This window comes from Solanum dulcamara, chromosome 5 (genome assembly GCF_947179165.1).
Source record: "Solanum dulcamara chromosome 5, daSolDulc1.2, whole genome shotgun sequence".
Classification (NCBI taxonomy): domain Eukaryota; kingdom Viridiplantae; phylum Streptophyta; class Magnoliopsida; order Solanales; family Solanaceae; genus Solanum; species Solanum dulcamara.
Genome location: NC_077241.1, coordinates 65,808,582 through 65,826,208, shown reverse-complemented (window position 1 = coordinate 65,826,208; position 17,627 = coordinate 65,808,582). Strand labels below are relative to the sequence as shown.

The 17,627-nt window shown below is 33.8% G+C and overlaps 2 protein-coding genes across 6 annotated transcripts; one reads left to right on the top strand and one right to left on the bottom strand.

The window, feature by feature from the left end:
* Window positions 1-6,884: 6,884 nt before the first annotated feature.
* On the top strand, window positions 6,885-13,548 carry LOC129889381 (uncharacterized). Its single transcript, XM_055964664.1, has 5 exons — window positions 6,885-7,036; window positions 8,850-11,116; window positions 11,577-11,697; window positions 12,327-12,386; window positions 12,489-13,548. The coding sequence occupies exons 2-5, from the start codon at window positions 8,982-8,984 to the stop codon at window positions 13,353-13,355; spliced, it is 3,183 nt and encodes a 1,060-aa protein (XP_055820639.1). The 5' UTR covers window positions 6,885-7,036; window positions 8,850-8,981; the 3' UTR covers window positions 13,356-13,548.
* Window positions 13,549-14,285: 737 nt separating this feature from the next.
* LOC129889380 (uncharacterized) lies at window positions 14,286-17,426 on the bottom strand. 5 transcript variants are annotated; one of them, XM_055964660.1, is made up of 4 exons: window positions 17,262-17,426; window positions 16,335-16,617; window positions 15,092-15,462; window positions 14,286-15,012 (listed from the first exon to the last, which is right to left on the bottom strand). In XM_055964660.1, exons 2-4 carry the CDS (start codon window positions 16,497-16,499, stop codon window positions 14,574-14,576), a joined length of 975 nt encoding a protein of 324 aa, XP_055820635.1. In that variant the 5' UTR covers window positions 16,500-16,617; window positions 17,262-17,426; the 3' UTR covers window positions 14,286-14,573. The 5 variants fall into 5 exon arrangements, with proteins under 5 accessions (XP_055820635.1, XP_055820636.1, XP_055820638.1 ...); XM_055964661.1 differs by having other exon boundaries at window positions 17,178-17,267; XM_055964663.1 differs by lacking the exon at window positions 17,262-17,426 and adding an exon at window positions 17,081-17,145.
* Window positions 17,427-17,627: the final 201 nt, after the last annotated feature.

The following is a 17,627-nucleotide window of genomic DNA, read 5'->3' as shown; positions in this document are numbered from 1 at the left end:
ATTTTCAGTTGTCTTTGTTATTTTTTTTTAAAAAATAATTTTCATCATGTCAAACTTGTCAAAATTAGAGTTTGTGGCACTTGATATTTCTGGCAAAAATTATTTATAATGGGTACTTGATGCTGAAATCCACCTTACCGCTAAGGGTCTTGGTGATGCTATAATTGAAGGAAATACAGCATCAAGTCAGGATAAAACAAATACTATGATTTTCTTTCGTCATCATCTAGATGAAAGCCTGAAAATGGAATACTTGACAATGAAAGATCCACTTGAATTGTTGAAAGACTTAAAAGGGAGGTTTGACCACCTCAGGGCAACGGTATTGCCAAAGGCTCGTTATAAGTGGATGCACTTACGGTTTCAAGATTTTAAAACTGTAATTGAGTATAATTCTACTGTATTTAGAATTACTTCCAAATTAAAATTATGTGTGAAAACTATAAATGATGAGGACATGTTAGAAAAGACACTAACTACTTTTCATGTCTCTAATGTAATATTACAGCAGCAATATCGTGAAAAGGGTTTTCAAAAATACTCTAAATTGATCTCATGCCTTCTGGTGGCTGAGCATCATAATGCCTTTTTAATAAAAAATCATGAAGCCCGTCCAACTGAAATTGCTTCGTTATCGGAAGCAAATATGGTAGAAGTACATGGCCAGTCTGAAAGAAGACAAAATAAAAATCAAGACCATAATAATGTGTGTGGGCGTGACAATGGCAGAAGACAATATAATAATTGTCGTGGTGGTGGTCAACATAAAAGGGAGAACAATATCAGTTCTCAAAATGACCCTTCAAGAAGTAACTGTCATCGTTGTGGCATGAAAAACCACTGGAAAAATGAATGTCGAATGCCTGAGTATTTTGTAAGGCTTTATCAAAATTATTTCAAAAGAAAGGCAAATAGAGATGGTGCCTCTTCTTCTAATACTCGGATATAGTCACACTTGATGTTCGAAAATAATGTTGAGGCAAGACCTTTGCATACTGATAATATTGAAGCAAATCTGGCTTTGAGGGATGATGATTTTAATGACCTCAATGATATTACTCATTTGGAGGTTGAAGATTTTTTTAAGGATCTTAATTGATGTTTAATTTCATGTTTTTCAATATATTGTCATTTTTATGTACTTTGAATTATCGTGTTTTTACATTTATGTATTTAAAAGAAAAAAAAAGGGGGACTTATGTTTTATAGCAATATTGTTACTTATTTTATTTCTTATAATGCATTTTTATTTTATGAAGATAAATAAATTTCTCAATCTTTAATTGGATTCAGGATGAATAATGAAAATATGTGTCTTTTGGATAGTGCCACAACTCATACAATATTAAAAGAAAAGAAATATTTCTGTCATTTAATTATGAAAAAGGCATATGTCAATATAATATCTGGTAGTACAAAATTGATTAAAGGCTTTGAAAAAATGGCCTTATTACTACCTGGAGGAACGATATTGATAATTGATAATGCATTGTATTGTAGTAAATCTTAAAGAAACTTGCTAAGTTTCAAGGTTATTCGCCAAAATAGCTATCATATTGAGACTGCAAATGAAGGAAAGATTGAATACATTTATATTACTACAATAAATATGGAGAAGAAAATTGTGCACGAAAAATTACCTAGATACATGACTTTCCCTTTAGAAGCCTCGTATGAGTTTTACTTTTAGGCTTACACATCATGTTAGGTTTTGGGATGTGTGTCATCATGACCTTAATTTTTGGGTCGTGACACGGTTGGTGCTTCTCCTTCTTGGTGTGTTTTGTAACCGACATGGACTCTGCCATTCGAAGAGTATACAATCTTCTTTTTAAGAAAATTTTATTATGCAAAGATTTGGCCTCATACAATCCCGTAAGAGTATCTCATATTTTCTTCGCTGTCTGTTTTTCAGCTACACTAGACAACACTTGATCAGCTAGTGCCAAGTGTAGATCAGCAACTGCGTTACTGTCTATATCGTTCCACTTGCTATCATCAGTAAAGTCTGTGGGCCTTCTTTCAATTGCAGCTAAGCAATTGACTTTTCTTAATATCGCTCTTATTTTCATTTTCCACAATGAGAAATTAGTTCTATTGAATTTCTCAACGTTAAACTTTGTTGTACTCGACATTGTTATTTGCTTCACACCCTTCTAGATTATTTCTGAATATTTTTGTAAACAATCGTGACAAGCTGTACCATCACCGAAATTTACTATTCATGTGAATAGTACTTTTTGCCAAAATTTACTATTCACGAAAATTTACTATTCACAGATAGTACCTTCACATAAAATAGACAGAATAATCGAGGGTTTTGATACCACTGTTGGGGGGAGAAAACACTATAACTAAAGTTTGATATGATGATAATAAATAATGAAAATAAATTGGACACGAGAATTTTACGTGAAAATCCCTCAAACAAATGGAGGGGAAAAATTGCGGGGTAGAAGGATCTTACTATGATAATATGGGAGTACACTGCTCTCAAATATAAGGAGAAAACAACAATTAACACTTCTCTCTTGTAAAAGGAACAACTTATTAAAGAGGACACTCAAGACTACAATATTTATCTTGGTGTATAACTTTCTTTGTGTTCTTACTTTTTTGGATTGTATTTTTGTTTGTGGGATAATCTAAATGAGGACAAGAGACCCTCTATTTATAGGAAACTAGAAACGCGTAAAATCCGCGTAAAATTCGCGTATTGTACTTCCCTTTTTGACTACGCATTCAAAACGCATTTTGTTTCCTTTTTGACTACGCGTTAAAAATGCGTTTTGTAGTATTTGACTATCTTGCAAATTTTTCCCTTTTTCTTTTTCTTTTCTATTATTAAATTCTTATTAAATTAATAGCTATGCAAAAAAAAAGGTACATAAATGATAGAATTGCTATCAATATGATGAATTGTCTATAGATATTCTGCATAGATTAACTTCAAAAATAAATTTTACTCAAAATCTTTTTATGGAGTTTTGAAAAAAATAATAATTAGAAATCTTCATTATATCTAAATTGTTTGAATAAAATTTTTTAATCGAAAAGACTTGTTACAATTGCTTCAATTTGCAGTAGTAGTTGCGGCGATTTCAAAATGGTGAAATATGATTGAAAGATTTGTTGACTGCTTGCTATGTTGCTATGAAGAGAAGAAGAATTTAAAGATGAGATAGAAATAAAAAAAAAATTACACATATATCTATGAAAAAAATATTGAAATAAAGTTTTAATATTTATTTTTAATGCTTAGAGTGAAATATACTCACTTTACTATATATAAATATTTAGAGAGGTAATAATTATAATTTTAAATAGTAAATAGACAATCTTCGATCATGTGGTCACTGAGGCGTTGAGGACGATTGAATTTTTCCAATTGGATTTATTGGCTTTGTCCTTTGTTTAATAGTTTTTTTTTTGTTTGCTTGGGTTGGGCCTTTGCCATTTTTAAATTAAAAATATAGATAAATAGTATATGATATATTTCTTGTAAAATGCTGAAATTTTATTTGACTATTGAATTCTAAATATTAATGTAGAATTATTCATAAAATAAGGATAAATATGGGTTAAGTAATTCATTTTGTCATCCAATCTATTTTTACTCAATAAAATATAAATGAGTCAAATTATAATTCATTTTATATTGACATGTCAATTCGCCAATATGTGTCCAACTCGCCTACATGCCACTTGTTAAGATCAATAATGTTGTTTTTTTGCTTATTTTTCACCATTTTTTATATTAATGAAATGGTTAAATCATGTCTTAGAACTTGAGTAGTTTAATGGGACTTAGACTTCAACTAAGATCTTCGTGCGGCACTTGATAACTTACTCGCAAATCTTTCACGATCTTGCAAGCTCAAGTAAGCCTTTAAGATTAGATCGCTAAGGAAACGTTAGATTGTATGAAAGACAAAAGAGCTTTTGAAGAAAGCTTTGTATTATTTGGAAGAATACTTGATTTCTGGATGATTTGTTACAAATGAATGCCCCCTCTATTTATACTACTCGTAAGAGGCTTAAGTATAAATAAAAATTGATATACAAGTCCTTTCATATTTATAAAGAAGTCCCTTCTCTAGAATTCTCTACACAGAGAATTCTAGAGAACTCTATGTCTTCCAAGACTTCTCGACAATATTCTACAAGAAGAGTCTTCTACAAACCTCTCCAAGACTCTAGATTCCTCCCCCTTCTTCAAAATCAAATGGCGGGTCATAACAAAAGGCCCAAATTATTAGGTCGTTACATTCCTCCAAATAATGACAAAGATGAAATATTTTAGGTCTTGTTCGAATCATGAAATGCTTTGGTTTCTAATTAAAAAACATATCAATAATATCGCCACTAATATAGAATAAGAGGTCAAAAGTTTACTTTGTTGAAGAAATTCCAACTCTTATCGCCTCTTTATGTTCTTGAGAATATTTTTTTTTATGAAATCTAAATTTTTAATGATGATTTGGCGTTATAGCAAGCATTTAATATGCTTGAATTACATCCATAAATGCTTAGGAGTAACTCATAATGGATATTTAACACTCTACGTCATAACTCTCTTGAAAGTTTCTAGACCAAATGAATTTTGGATCATTTTCTCTCTCCATGAGTGGTTATTTACACATTCATATAAAGCATTCATTCTTGTAACATTTTTCAAAATTTGGTGTGATAGAGACCGTCGCCCCAAGTAGTGCGCAATTCTCGGTCTTTCTGGCGCGATACACAACTTTGTGTGAAATCGTAAGTATATTGTTTTTATCGCTCTTTTTTTTGGCTTACTTATTTTGATGAAGTTTGAGATATTTGGATATAAATAAACATTTAAATGACTAAAATATTATATCTAGATCTGAACAATAAATAATTAAGATTATTTATTTTTCAACATTTGATATACATAGTTTATTTATTTTTAACGCAATAAAAATACAATTCAAATTATAAGTAGTTTATTAGTAGATAAAATATATAAATTTAATATAATAAATTATTATTTGATAAAAAAAAGTTGTATGTTCTATAGTGATGATCGATGTTAGTGGTTAGTAATGAAGATGATGATAATTATGATGGTGAATGTGTTTTGTGTTATAGCAATAGTTAGTAATGGTAATGATGATTATGATAGTGAAGTTGATTAGTGTTAGTAGTTGATGATGGTGATTGGTGGTTGACAATGATATTGATGATACTTGACGGTGGTACTAATTTGTAATTGTGGAGGTAATTGACAGTGGAAATTAACCGCAATGATGCTAGTGGTGGATAGTGATATCAGAGTAAAAAATAGTCAGATTGAGATGAATTTAGATGGATTTAAATAAACTGAATTTGGATGGATCTAAGTTATTTGGACTAAAATAAATTTTAAAACTGGTCATAAACCCATTTGTCAATTCTTACTAAATTTTTAGTTTTTTAAAATTTATTTGTTTCTAATTTGTTTATGTATGTAACAATTTTTTTTTTGATTATTGCAATATATAACATTTAAAAAATTTTATTGTTAAAAGTGTTTTGATGAAATTTCTTGGATCAAGTAAAACTACACATTAACTTAATTTTTAAATTAGAAAAATTAGACAGATCAAAATAGACTTAATTAAAAATTCGATGGGTCACGCCTATGCGAATTGGATTCATATTTTTATGAATAAATTTATCACTCCTAAATTGACTAAATGTTAAAAAGAAAAGGCTTAAAAATAGTCATTTATTTTTGAATTTAGACTCAATGTCATTTTTATTCTTTCACAATGAAATACTTATAATCTTTCATATTTATTATATTAGTGCACCTTTGATTCTCTCTCGAATTTTTTTCTCTTGTTATATTATCTCTGAGTTATTAATTTTCTATGTATTGAGATTTGAATCTTCTCTCCTATTATTTTTACGAAAAATTCATGTTATTATTATTTCTTTTAAAAATATAATATTTGAGAAATGTAATGAATAGTTCAAAAGGCAAAGTTAAGCTTTTGTTTTAGTTATAATACTTTCTAGACTGAGCAAAGAAGAGAAAAACTAAATATTTCATGGACTGAATTGTGAACAAAATCAATGTTTAAAAATAGGGAAAAGTTTAGGCAAGGATAATGCACTAATATGATGTTTCATATGAAAGAACAAAAATAACTTTAATCGTGCTATTTAGAATCATAATTTCTAATTATAATTTTAAATAAGTGTTTGGACATGTAATTTGAGATAATAATTTAAAGTATTTCAAATCTCAATTCTCAAAAAAAAAATAAAACATAATTAAAGATTTCAAATTATATTTTTATTTTTTAAAAATATAAAACTTGACCTATAAGTTTATATTTCATAAAAAAAATCATTATATTAAATTTTGCAAAAAAATAAATAAAAATACACGCTTTACATGAAAAGAATGTCCATACCATGTGAAATTATTATATTAAAGAATAACTAGTTATTACTATTATTGACTAGTAGATCTTTATTATTATATATTTATGAAAGTTTATAATCACAAATATTTATTTATAAAAGAACAGAAAAATACGTGATTTATCAATATGACTCCTTAAAATATTTCGATATATTGTATATGAATTATTATTTTCTCAATATTGTATAAGAATTAATTTTTTTAATAGTTTTCATAATATGTGAAAATTTTCATGCTTCACAATATAATAAATTTAAATTATTTGTATATGCAAAACTTTAATTTTAAATTAATTTGATTTTAAATCAGGTTCAAACGGGCCTATTTTAGGCCTTTTTCTCATAGATGGAGGATAATATTTCAGCTATTTGTGAAATACTGTAGAAAGTTTTAGGGCCCATAATCGGTATCGCCGCACTGTGTATTTATATTGGATTTTCTAGGGCTTCTTTTATTTTCGCAATAAAATGAAGATAAAGCTTAGCCTCAGCTCAGCTTCCAATTCTCTCTTCTTTATCTTCTCTCTCTAAAATGTATGCGGGCAGCTCAGTTTTTGGTGTTTCTAGCTACTCCACTCGAATCTCTTGCTGATTTTATGTAAGTATCGTTTGACCCGTCTTGTGATTTTTTTAAATTATTTTTTCTGTTCAAGATTGTGTTTTTTTGATACCCTTTAAGGATTTGAAAGTAAGTTTTATGGTTGGGATTCTTGATTTTCTCATCTGGGGTAGGTAGGTCAAGGTGAGCTTTTGATTCTTGAAGTTGTCTTTTTTTTTCAATTTAAAACAGGTTGAATTTGTCTTTTTTTGAGGGAAAAATTAGGGGTTTTTAATTTTGGTAGCTCTGTTTACCAAATTCATTTTTAGTTCTGCTCATGTAGATAAAAGCTGCCCTACAAGTGCCTATACTGATTTATCTGACCCGTGATATAGTTTATCTGATTTATTTTTCTTGCCTTGCAAGTGCTGTTTCTGAATTGGTAGTTTCAGGATCTTGGATATCCTTAACCCAGGTTTAATTTGTATTTTTTTTTGGGGTGGGGGGTGGGGGTGTGTGGAATTGGGTTTTTTCACTTTTGGTAGCTCTGTACATCAAATTCTTTTTTAGTTCTGCAAGTACTGTTTCTGAATTGGTAGTTACAGGATCTTGGATATCCTTGAAAGATCAGAAATTTGGGTTTTGGTAGGAGATGTTGTGAGGATTGTTGGTTTAGGTATGCAAAGTTTTTGTTTCTGGGACTGGATGTGTTTTCAAGTGTTAATCTTGAAAGCTTGGGAATCTTCTGTTGGAGTTCTTTATTAATTTCGTGGATATTTGGGTTTTTATTGGAATGATTTTACTTTAGATGTATTCTTTGGCATGTCCGTCTCCTATTATGGAGATTTTCAGCTATCTTTGCTCATTTTGGATGTTTAGATCGACAACAGTTCTTGCAAGGTGCTGCATGAATTCCTTATTCAAATAACTTCTGATGTTTAAGAACATCAATTAAAATATATCTAGAGAAATGTGTGAATAACTCTCAGATGGAGCTGTCATAGTGGAGTGTGAAATAATTCATTGGTGTGCTAGATTGCTGTGGTAGAATATTACGCCTTTCAAATTTCAGAACCTTAAACATTTTTCCTGTGTAGGCGGGGATTCACCAATTAATGGTTGTAAAATTGCTGCTACAGATTTTTTTTCCCCACATCTTTTCTTTCTACAACATGAATTATATCTTCTTTCTGCAAGAATTAATTTGAGATTCTTATCTTCTCCTTTCAAACCAATGCTCTTTTAACTTATGGGCTTTACTTTGTCTGGCACTCATTGTTGTGTCCTTTGAGACTGTTTGGCTAACATTGGATAAGCTTGTGATGTAGTTTAGCATAGGATTTAGTGAAGCTGGACATGCTAAATGCTCTGATTCTTAAAAATCATGGGGTGCTGCCGTTGTCTTCAAATATGAATACTAGTTTAGTAAGAAAAAATGGTTTTTGTATATGTGGAGTAATAATGTCAAAATATACGTACTAGATATGTATCCAAGAGATGTGGCACCTCGTATGGATGACTCAAGTAGCATCATATACATATCTAGTACGTATATTTTGACATTATTAATCAAAGATTGTGCAGTGCACCTGGTGCAAATGGCTTTTTTTTCCCTTGAGGGACACACACACGTAGCTTAATCGCTTATATGTCATCTATGCCGAGCTGTGTATATTAGTGTTATGGTGTTTGTCTAATTTTGAAGCTTTGGTCATTGGCGTGTCGATCCTTTCTGAATATGTGATCAGATCTCTATTTCTTCTTTTGAGGGGGTTTCCTATATGTTTTTCTTTTTTCATGGTTTTGATATGTGGAGCTTCCTTACCTTTCCAAAAGGGATTCATTATTTTCCTTGCTGCTTTTCTGTGTGCAGAGATCTTCTTGTGCGATTGAATAAGTCAGATCTGTAGGAAGAAGATATTGCAAATAACAGTGTCTTTATTCTAAAGAGCAGGGCACTCTGTCCACAATTTTGACCTTGTATGCACTCTTGTATGTATCTATCATGTCCAGCGATCTTGTTTCTCAGCAATTTTCAGGACCACCTGATGGTCAGCTCATTCAAATGGACCATGTTTCCAATAATCCCGACTCTATAGCACATATGCAGACAAGTATCGTTGGACATGTGCCAAATATTTCTGCATCACAGCAGTTTGTTTGGTCAAATGAGCCTACAGCCAACAGATTTGATACTTCAGTTCCTGCAAATCAGTTGGGCCGAATGGGACCCAGAATGAACCCTCAGGACTTCATGTTGTCACATCAGCAGACCGGAGGAGATAGATATGTGCCAAATAGTCCACGTTTGCAGAAATCACCAGTACTCACCAAACGGAAGGCTGAGATGGAATCAATGCTGCATGGTTCTACAACTCAGGTGTCAGCAATGCCAAATAAACGGACTGCACAGGGAGCTTCTTTGTCCGTGTCTCCAAGTTTTGTGCAGCAATCTTCTGCTATTAAGAAACCTGGACAGCAACAGTCAAAGTTAACTTCCAGAGGTTCAACTAGTCTTCCTGCGTCAAGCAAGAAATTGACCCGAAATGAATCCATATCCAATAGAACTGCCTCCCAGCGATTGCAGACTCCAAAAGGAAGAGCAATTCAAGTTGAGCCGAGCTCCAAGGCTCAGTCTGAATCCTCTGATGCTGTTAGGTCCAAAATGAGAGAATCACTTACTTCAGCTCTGGCTATGGCATGCCAGAATCAAGCTGCCAAGGATCTGAGTGAAGCAGTGGGTTCTCAGCCTTCACAACTGGATGCAACTTTGACAGCTGCCAATGAAGGTCTACCTCAAACCTCTGTCTCACATGTACCTCAAAACTCTGGTGATGTACTTCCTTCAACTGGCGCTTTTCCTGTTGATGGAAATAATGACGGTCATAGTTCATCTCTTGGGCTTCATGAAGACGTGAGCATGGGAAACTCTGTACCTTGCTCCAGTGAACTTGAGTTGCATGTGGATGATGTTCCATTCAGTGACAATTTCTTTGTCAAAGATGAACTTCTGCAAGGGAATGGTCTCACTTGGGCGATGGATCTAGATATGCAGTTAAGAGAAACTGATTTCCTCCAGGATGCTGAAAAGGCCAATTTGTTTGATGAGGGTGTGGTTGAAGATAAGGATGAGCATGCAAAATCATCTCCTGAAGATTTAGCTTTACTAATTGAGGTGGAGCTTTTCAAATTATTTGGAGGTGTGAACAAAAAATATAAAGAGAGGGGCAGGTCTCTTCTCTTCAACCTAAAAGATCGCAGTAATCCTGAACTGAGAGAGAGAGTGATGTCAGGTGAGATACCCCCCGATAAGTTATGTTCGATGACTGCTGAAGAACTTGCTTCAAAGGAGCTATCCGAGTGGCGGGTGGCAAAAGCCGAGGAACTTGCTCAAATGGTTGTTTTACCTGATAATGAAGTTGACATGAGACGTCTGGTTAAGAAAACTCACAAGGGTGAATATCAGGTTGATTTTGAACGGGATGATAATAATATTGCATCTGAGATATCTGCAGGTTCAAATGTCTCGCAGTTTATGCCAATGATAGAGAGGGGGAGAAATTCTGGCCCTTCTGGTAAGGATGAGATAGGAAGTAAAGAAAATCTGACCAGCCAACGTAATAGCTCAGAAAAGCAAGATGTGAAAGATAGCTTGGTAATTCCAGCTGATGGGGCTGATTTGATGCAGGGGATGGTTGTAGAAGAATTCAAAGATGCTGAATTTCTTCCTCCTATTGTTTCCTTGGATGAATTCATGGAATCACTCGATTCCGAACCTCCGTTCGAAAATTTGCCTGTCGAAAGCAATCGTTCTGCACCTCTTCCAGACAAAGAAAGCTCCGAGGACCCTAACAAAGCTGTGGGTTCTGGTCTAGCTGCTAAATACCCTGCTGTTGCTTCTGAAGACAAATCTATTGAAGGGGTCAGTAATCATGTCGAACAAAAGGAGTCTCTGATATCTACGGGAAGCCCTGTAGTAAAGAAAGAAACTAGTTCTGGTGATGTACCTCTCAAATCTGTTGAGAGCCCTATCAAGATGGCAGGACCACGTGGTAGTGTTTCTAGAGTTCCATGTATCTGGGAGGGGGAACTGCAGCTTACTATTTTGTCCTTGGTAACAGTCTTTGGGTCGTTTAGAAGGTATGCCTGTTCCCTAAAATAGCTTAGCTGATCCTTTTTTGAGCAATTGCTATCTATTAATGTCACTCTTGCATATTTTAGCGCACTGTAGTCACATTTGAATCTCTAGCTCTACATGTCATTTCTTTCATATTATTTTTCTGTGAGTTTTAGTACCGTGATATTTTTCTTGTTCCTCTTGAGAATTGATAGTTCTTGAAAATTCTCACTGCCAGATGAATGGATTGCTGCTGCAATTTAAATGCATGTTGTACGCTTTGGATTAGTTTTCCTTTATTTTCCTTGTTTAGTGCTTTGCATTAGATTTCCCGAGTGGATTCTCTATTATCCTGTCTGAGTCAATTTCATTTATTGTTCTGTGTATTCCCTTCTAGAACATTTAAATTGCACATGTTGATTAAAACTTTACAATAAGTGCTAACAAGACTGGCATTTCTTCTTCTATTATCTTCTGTTTCAGTGGTGAAAAGACACCAACTAACGAGTGGCCAAGCTCTCTTGAGATCAAGGGTAGAGTTCGACTTGATGCATTTGAGAAATTTCTTCAAGAGCTTCCTATGTCACGAAGTCGTGCAGTCATGGTATCTTATGGTTCTCCTTCCTTTGTTGTAGTTGGTCTTTTCTGCCATACTTCAGGTTGCAGATTATTGCAAACAGTGTGTAGTTTTTTGTTATTTTTTGATGACTGCCGTTGTCAAACCAAGAATGTATATTCCAGCTATTGGGAATATAGTGATATGCAATATATGGTTGCTGAATGGTTTGGGAGCATATTTCTTTTCCATTCTTTTATCATTTTACTGGAGGATTTGCCTTTTGGGTCGAGCCGTGGATGGAAATGTCATGAGTTGAATAATTATCTGTGCTGTGGATGGTTCTACAGATTTTCTTTAATGCCTTCAAATTAGGCTTCTTCAACGTCAAAGATATCAAACTTTTTATTGTTTTAAGATAAAATGAATGTAGCACTTGACTTTACACAGTATTTAGCATTTTGTAACAAGTATTTAGTCTGCGCAAAGATACAACTTTCCGACTCGTTTGGCTTAGCCATCATCTTAAAACCAAAGTGGATGAATATCTTTTGAAGTAAATGATGCAATGATTCTACCTCTGAATGGTCAAGTTCACATAAATTGCAAGTCTTAGATTATGCTATAAATTGCAAAAATCATCAAATCCGTTGTGCTAATCATATTTACATATGCAGGTTGTCCAATTTGTTTTGAAGGATAAGTCATCTGAGAGGGAACGGGCAGACCTATCTGAGGTACCAATCAACCTGACTTTAATTTCCTTTATTAGCATTTCTTGTTCAGTAAAATCAATTAGTTTGTGTTTTGCTTACTGGGTCTTTCGATAATCTTTGTAGGCAGTGCATTCATATGCGTCAGATGAGAGGTTGGGGTACGCGGAGCCAGCTCCAGGAGTGGAACTGTATCTGTGTCCACCGCACATACTCGATATGATAAGCAAACACCTTTCCAAAGACCCTAGAGAGCTATATGATTCTACAGAAAATGGTCTAATTGGCGTAGTTGTATGGAGAAAACTTCATATAAGTTCAACAATATCACCTAACTCGTCTTCACACCATAAACACGGCTTGAAAAAACAACAGACGATTCCTAGAGGACAGCACGAAAAAGCTGGAAACGTTAATGTAAATTCGATGCCTAAAGGACCCAATTCCATGTCTTTGAAACATGATCCTGCAATGGATGATGACGATGATATCCCACCTGGGTTTGGTCCCAAAGCAGGTCGTGACGATGATGATTTGCCTGAGTTTAATTTTTCTGGCAACATAAATGCTTCTAGGCCTAGGCACCCATCTCAAAACATGTCCCATGGGTCAAGAATGACCCCATATAACCAACCGCCACCTTCTCGCCCTGTAGACCAAATGAGAGAACTTGTACTAAAGTATGGGCAAACTGGAGCTACAAATGTTGGTCTTGGAACTTCACCATGGAATAATAATGACGATGACGATGACATCCCTGAGTGGCGGCCACAAGCCCCTCCATCCCTGCAGCGTCCTCCATACCCTTTAGGCCTTCATTTTCCGCTGCCCCCTCAGCACTTGGCTCATCAGAGGCCATTGGCAACACCTATAGGTTTGCCTAGGCAACCACCAACTAATAATGGTATTCCAAACAGGCCACAAATTATGTCACCAAGGGGGATATATCAAGTTGATTGGAGAAAGGATTCATCGAGGGGTAGGGGATTCTGAAGTTTTTCATTTTGATAGTTCAGTGATTAGCCATGATGTAAATTCTGAATTTTAGTTGTGTTTGGCTTTTAGACTTTAGACAGACTAGGTATCTTAGCCTTTACTTTAGGCTCTTTAAACAAGTTTGTACTTGAGCATAAAATGCACGAGACTATGTGGTCTCTTCTAGTCGTTTTATTTTCATTTTATCTTACATTATTCTGTCCTTCAAATGTGTTATTTCCCTGGCTTATTATGTTAGCTGGGAAACCCTTAATCTCTCTCATACTAATTGCCTGTAAGGCAGAACTTATTCTTTTCCCAAAAAGCTTGGAGGTGTTTGGCAAAAACTTTTGAGAAAAAATATGTGTTTATGGGGAGTAGCAGAAGCTGTTTTCACCAGTTAAAAGAAAGAGAGTACCTTTTCTCTAAAAGTATTTTTTTGAAAAATATTTTTGAGAAAAATACACTTGAAATAATATTTTCAAAAGTTTGGCCAAACACATATTGCTTCTCAAAAGTACTTTATAAATTTATTGGTCAAACACAAACTACTTTTCACCAAAATTACTTTTTTGAAAAAAAAACATTTTTCAAAATATATTTTTAGAAGTTTGACCAAATAGATTATGAAATTACAAATTCGGAATCGTGATTAATGACATTTAAAAATTAATTTTCCTTTTTTTTTGGTGTTATCTTCTAGTGTGAATGATCTCATCAACAACAACATACCTTATACGTGGGTGGGTGGGGTATGAGGAGGGTAGTGTGTATGCAATCTTATTTATTCTGTGAAGGTAGACATGTTGTTTTCCATGGACCCTGGGCCCATGTAACACATATAACAACAATATGAAAAAGAAATACAGTAGTGAAGAAGTCATGCTAAAAATAGCGTGAATGATCTCGTAACTTTGAAGTAGATGCCATAATGTATATAATCGTAATTGAAATATTAGTAATACGACTCAAAAGTCTCAACATCCTGATATTCTATCAAGTCAAGCATTAAAGGAGAAATATCAATTTACAAAAGACTTATAATTGACATATACCCTTTGCTTTCACCTAGAACCAATCTTAAAAGCTTTTTCTTTCCTTTTACAAATGAATGAATTTAACAATAATACTCTGAATTTCTAATGTGATTCTTTTGCTTTACACCAGCTGGGCTGAAATCTATAGTAGCTAGCTAGCTAGCTCCTCGATAAGTGTCGCTTGGATTTAGCACCTTTCTCAACCCCCCAAAGCTCGTTTGAGGGCAGCTCGTTGATCAGTTGTCAATCTTGTAGGGAATTTAACATCAAACTTGATCTTTAAATCACCCCTATTACCAGGTTCCTTTGTGATTGGCATGCCTTCTTTTGCAAGCACAAGTTCATAACCAGGTCTTATGATTTCACTCACTGGAATCGTCAATGCACGACCATCTAACGTAGTCAGTTTGACAGTTGTTCCTCCTAATGCCTCTGCTAATGTTACTTTATAGTCCCTCATAAGGTCATTCCCGTCTCTCTTGTAAATGTCATGAGACTTCTCGTCTATTACAAACACGAGGTCTGCTGGAAGCTGATTCAACTGTTCATTCCCTTTGTCTGGGAATGTTATCTTTGTACCTTTTTTCCAGCCAGGTTTTACATCAATAGTTAAAATCTCTGATTCCGTCACTAACCTCCTGCAATAACAACTCTCGTATTAGATATCTCAGCAGAGACGGACAGACCATTTGTCGCAATTAAAGGGAAGTGTATTACCCATTCGTATCGACTACAGTTCTAGATATCTTCATTTTCCTCGTCGATCCAGAATAAAGCTCCTCAAGGCTGCAAGGCAATTTACTCTCCACTGGTGGTGGTTTCTTGGGCATATTAGCACCAGTTCCATCACTAGCTCTACTGAAAATATTCTCACTCCCACCAAATCCCGCGAAACCACTTCCTTCTGATGAGAATCTCGTGGACTTTACTCCAGTTGACCCAAATCCGAAGGGGCTGCTCCCGAAAAATTCTGCAAAAATGTCCTCAGCGTTTCGAGGATTACTGCTACATCCAGGTGATGGCATCTCTTTAAGACCTTCTTCACCATACTGATCAAAGACTTGTCTTTTATCAGGATCACTTAAAATCTGAAGAAAGGAGTAAAACTTGATAGTTAGAATGACACTAATATCTTGTTCATTATAAGAATTACTGTATACATGATATCGATTCACAGTTGGTTAAATGAGTCCATTACGGAAGATGAGAAAGGTCATAGAGACAATACACTAAGACATACAAAATACGACGTAAACAAAATCTATTCTATTTTTGTTTAGAAAGGTGTAAGGAAAGCAATCAATTCTACGACCACTAGAGTTATGAGAAAGAAAGAGAATGGGACCAGTTTGTTAACAACCAAGTTCAGACCATCTGATAATAAAGAAAGAGCTTTCAATTATACAACATTTGAAGGACAGTAAAAGGAAATAAAGCTTCGATCCTTCTTGGATCTTCAGTATCATAGATTTCTTAAAGCAAGACTTCCAAGATTTTTCCTTAAAGCAACACATTCTTTTCACAAAATCAACACAAAATGTTGACAAAGATCAAACCTTCAAAAGGTTTATAAAAGAAAAGGTGTTACACGTTACACCTAAGAAAAAACAGAATGAATCAACAACCACCCTTGTTGCCCTTCAAGTTGAACCAAGAATCTAACTAAAGTCTTCAAATAAACAAGAATGACTCAAAATTTTCTGCATTATGATTATACTTAAACCTTCAAAAGATTTCTAAAAGAAGAGCCGTTTCACATCACACCAAAGAAACAACAGAATCAATCAAAAACCAACCTTGTGCCCTTCAAATTGCACCAAGAATCTAACCACCAAAGTCATCAAATACATAACAATAACTCAAATTTGTCTGCATTATTATGATTATATCTAAACACATGATTGCGAACATTTCTATAGATATGCACATTAAACAACAAGAGAAGTTAAGTGTCACAAACTTCATAGGCCTCAGATATTTGCTTGAATTGAGCCTCGGCTTCCTTCTTGTTGTTTGGATTCTTATCAGGATGCCATTTCATTGCCAATTTTCTATAAGCCTTCTTTAGATCATCCTCCGTAGCTGTTTTCCCAACGTTCAATACGTTATAATAATCCACCCCCATTTTCCTTCTACCTAAACCCAATTTTCTTCTGATCGTCAAATATATACTTCCAATTTTCAAAAATTCAAACAGCTCCTTATCTTCCCCAACAGTTCAGCAAAAAGTGGTCCTTCAGAAACTGCAAGTTCAAGAAAATTAATTACCCAAATCAGAGCATGAAAAAAAGGAAACCCCTAATTTCCAATTTTGCACAAAGAAAAACCAATTCAAGATTATCAGAAATTCAAACAACACTATCAATCAAGATTAGGCATAAAAGATGAAAATATCAATCTTTGATTATGTAAAAGTTTCAATCTTTTTTGAGAATGGAGTAAAAGGGTTCTTTAAAATCAAGTTTTAGGACATACCCAAATCAAGATTGGGCATAAAAAATTCCTATTCAAATTCTTGATTATGTAAAAGATTCCATCTTTTTTGAGAGTGGAGTAAAAGGGACTTTAAAATCAAGTTTTAGCACATATTCAGATCAAGATTAGCCATAAAAAATTGAAAATTCCAATTCTTGATTATGTAAAAGATTCGATCTTTTTCCAAAGTGGAGAAAAAGGGGGCCTCTGAAATCAAATTTTAGGACATACCCACATCAATATTTACAATGAAAATGAAAATTACTATTTTTTGTTATAAGAAATTTTTCAGTTCAAGATTTTCAAATTCCTATCATTCAGTACATACCTCTATCTATATTCCCAGGAAAAATTAGAAGCAAAATTTGAAAGGTTTGTGAATTATATTGAAAGAAATAGAAATTTGGGTTACCTTAGTTTTTTTCTTTTGCTTTCTTTGTTGGAAGTGTTTAACCGCAAATGTTGTTTCAGCTTTACTATTTTTCTGACATTTTTAACGATAATAACGGAATCTCGCGTACTATCTAATTTTGTTTTTAGTTATACGAGAAAATGTTATTCCAAAATTCTTGGTGTTCTCCTTTATAACCATACTTCTCTTCTATGGTTGAGATGTCAATTTTATATTCCACCAATTTTATCGGGATTGATTTCTTGTATGATTACTTAACTAGTAATCGTTATTATTACATAAAGTTATTGAGTTTTCTTTTTTCATGAAAAAAGCGAAAGGGGACAGAGAGTCGCTCCTAAACAAATGAATAAGACTCCTAATTCT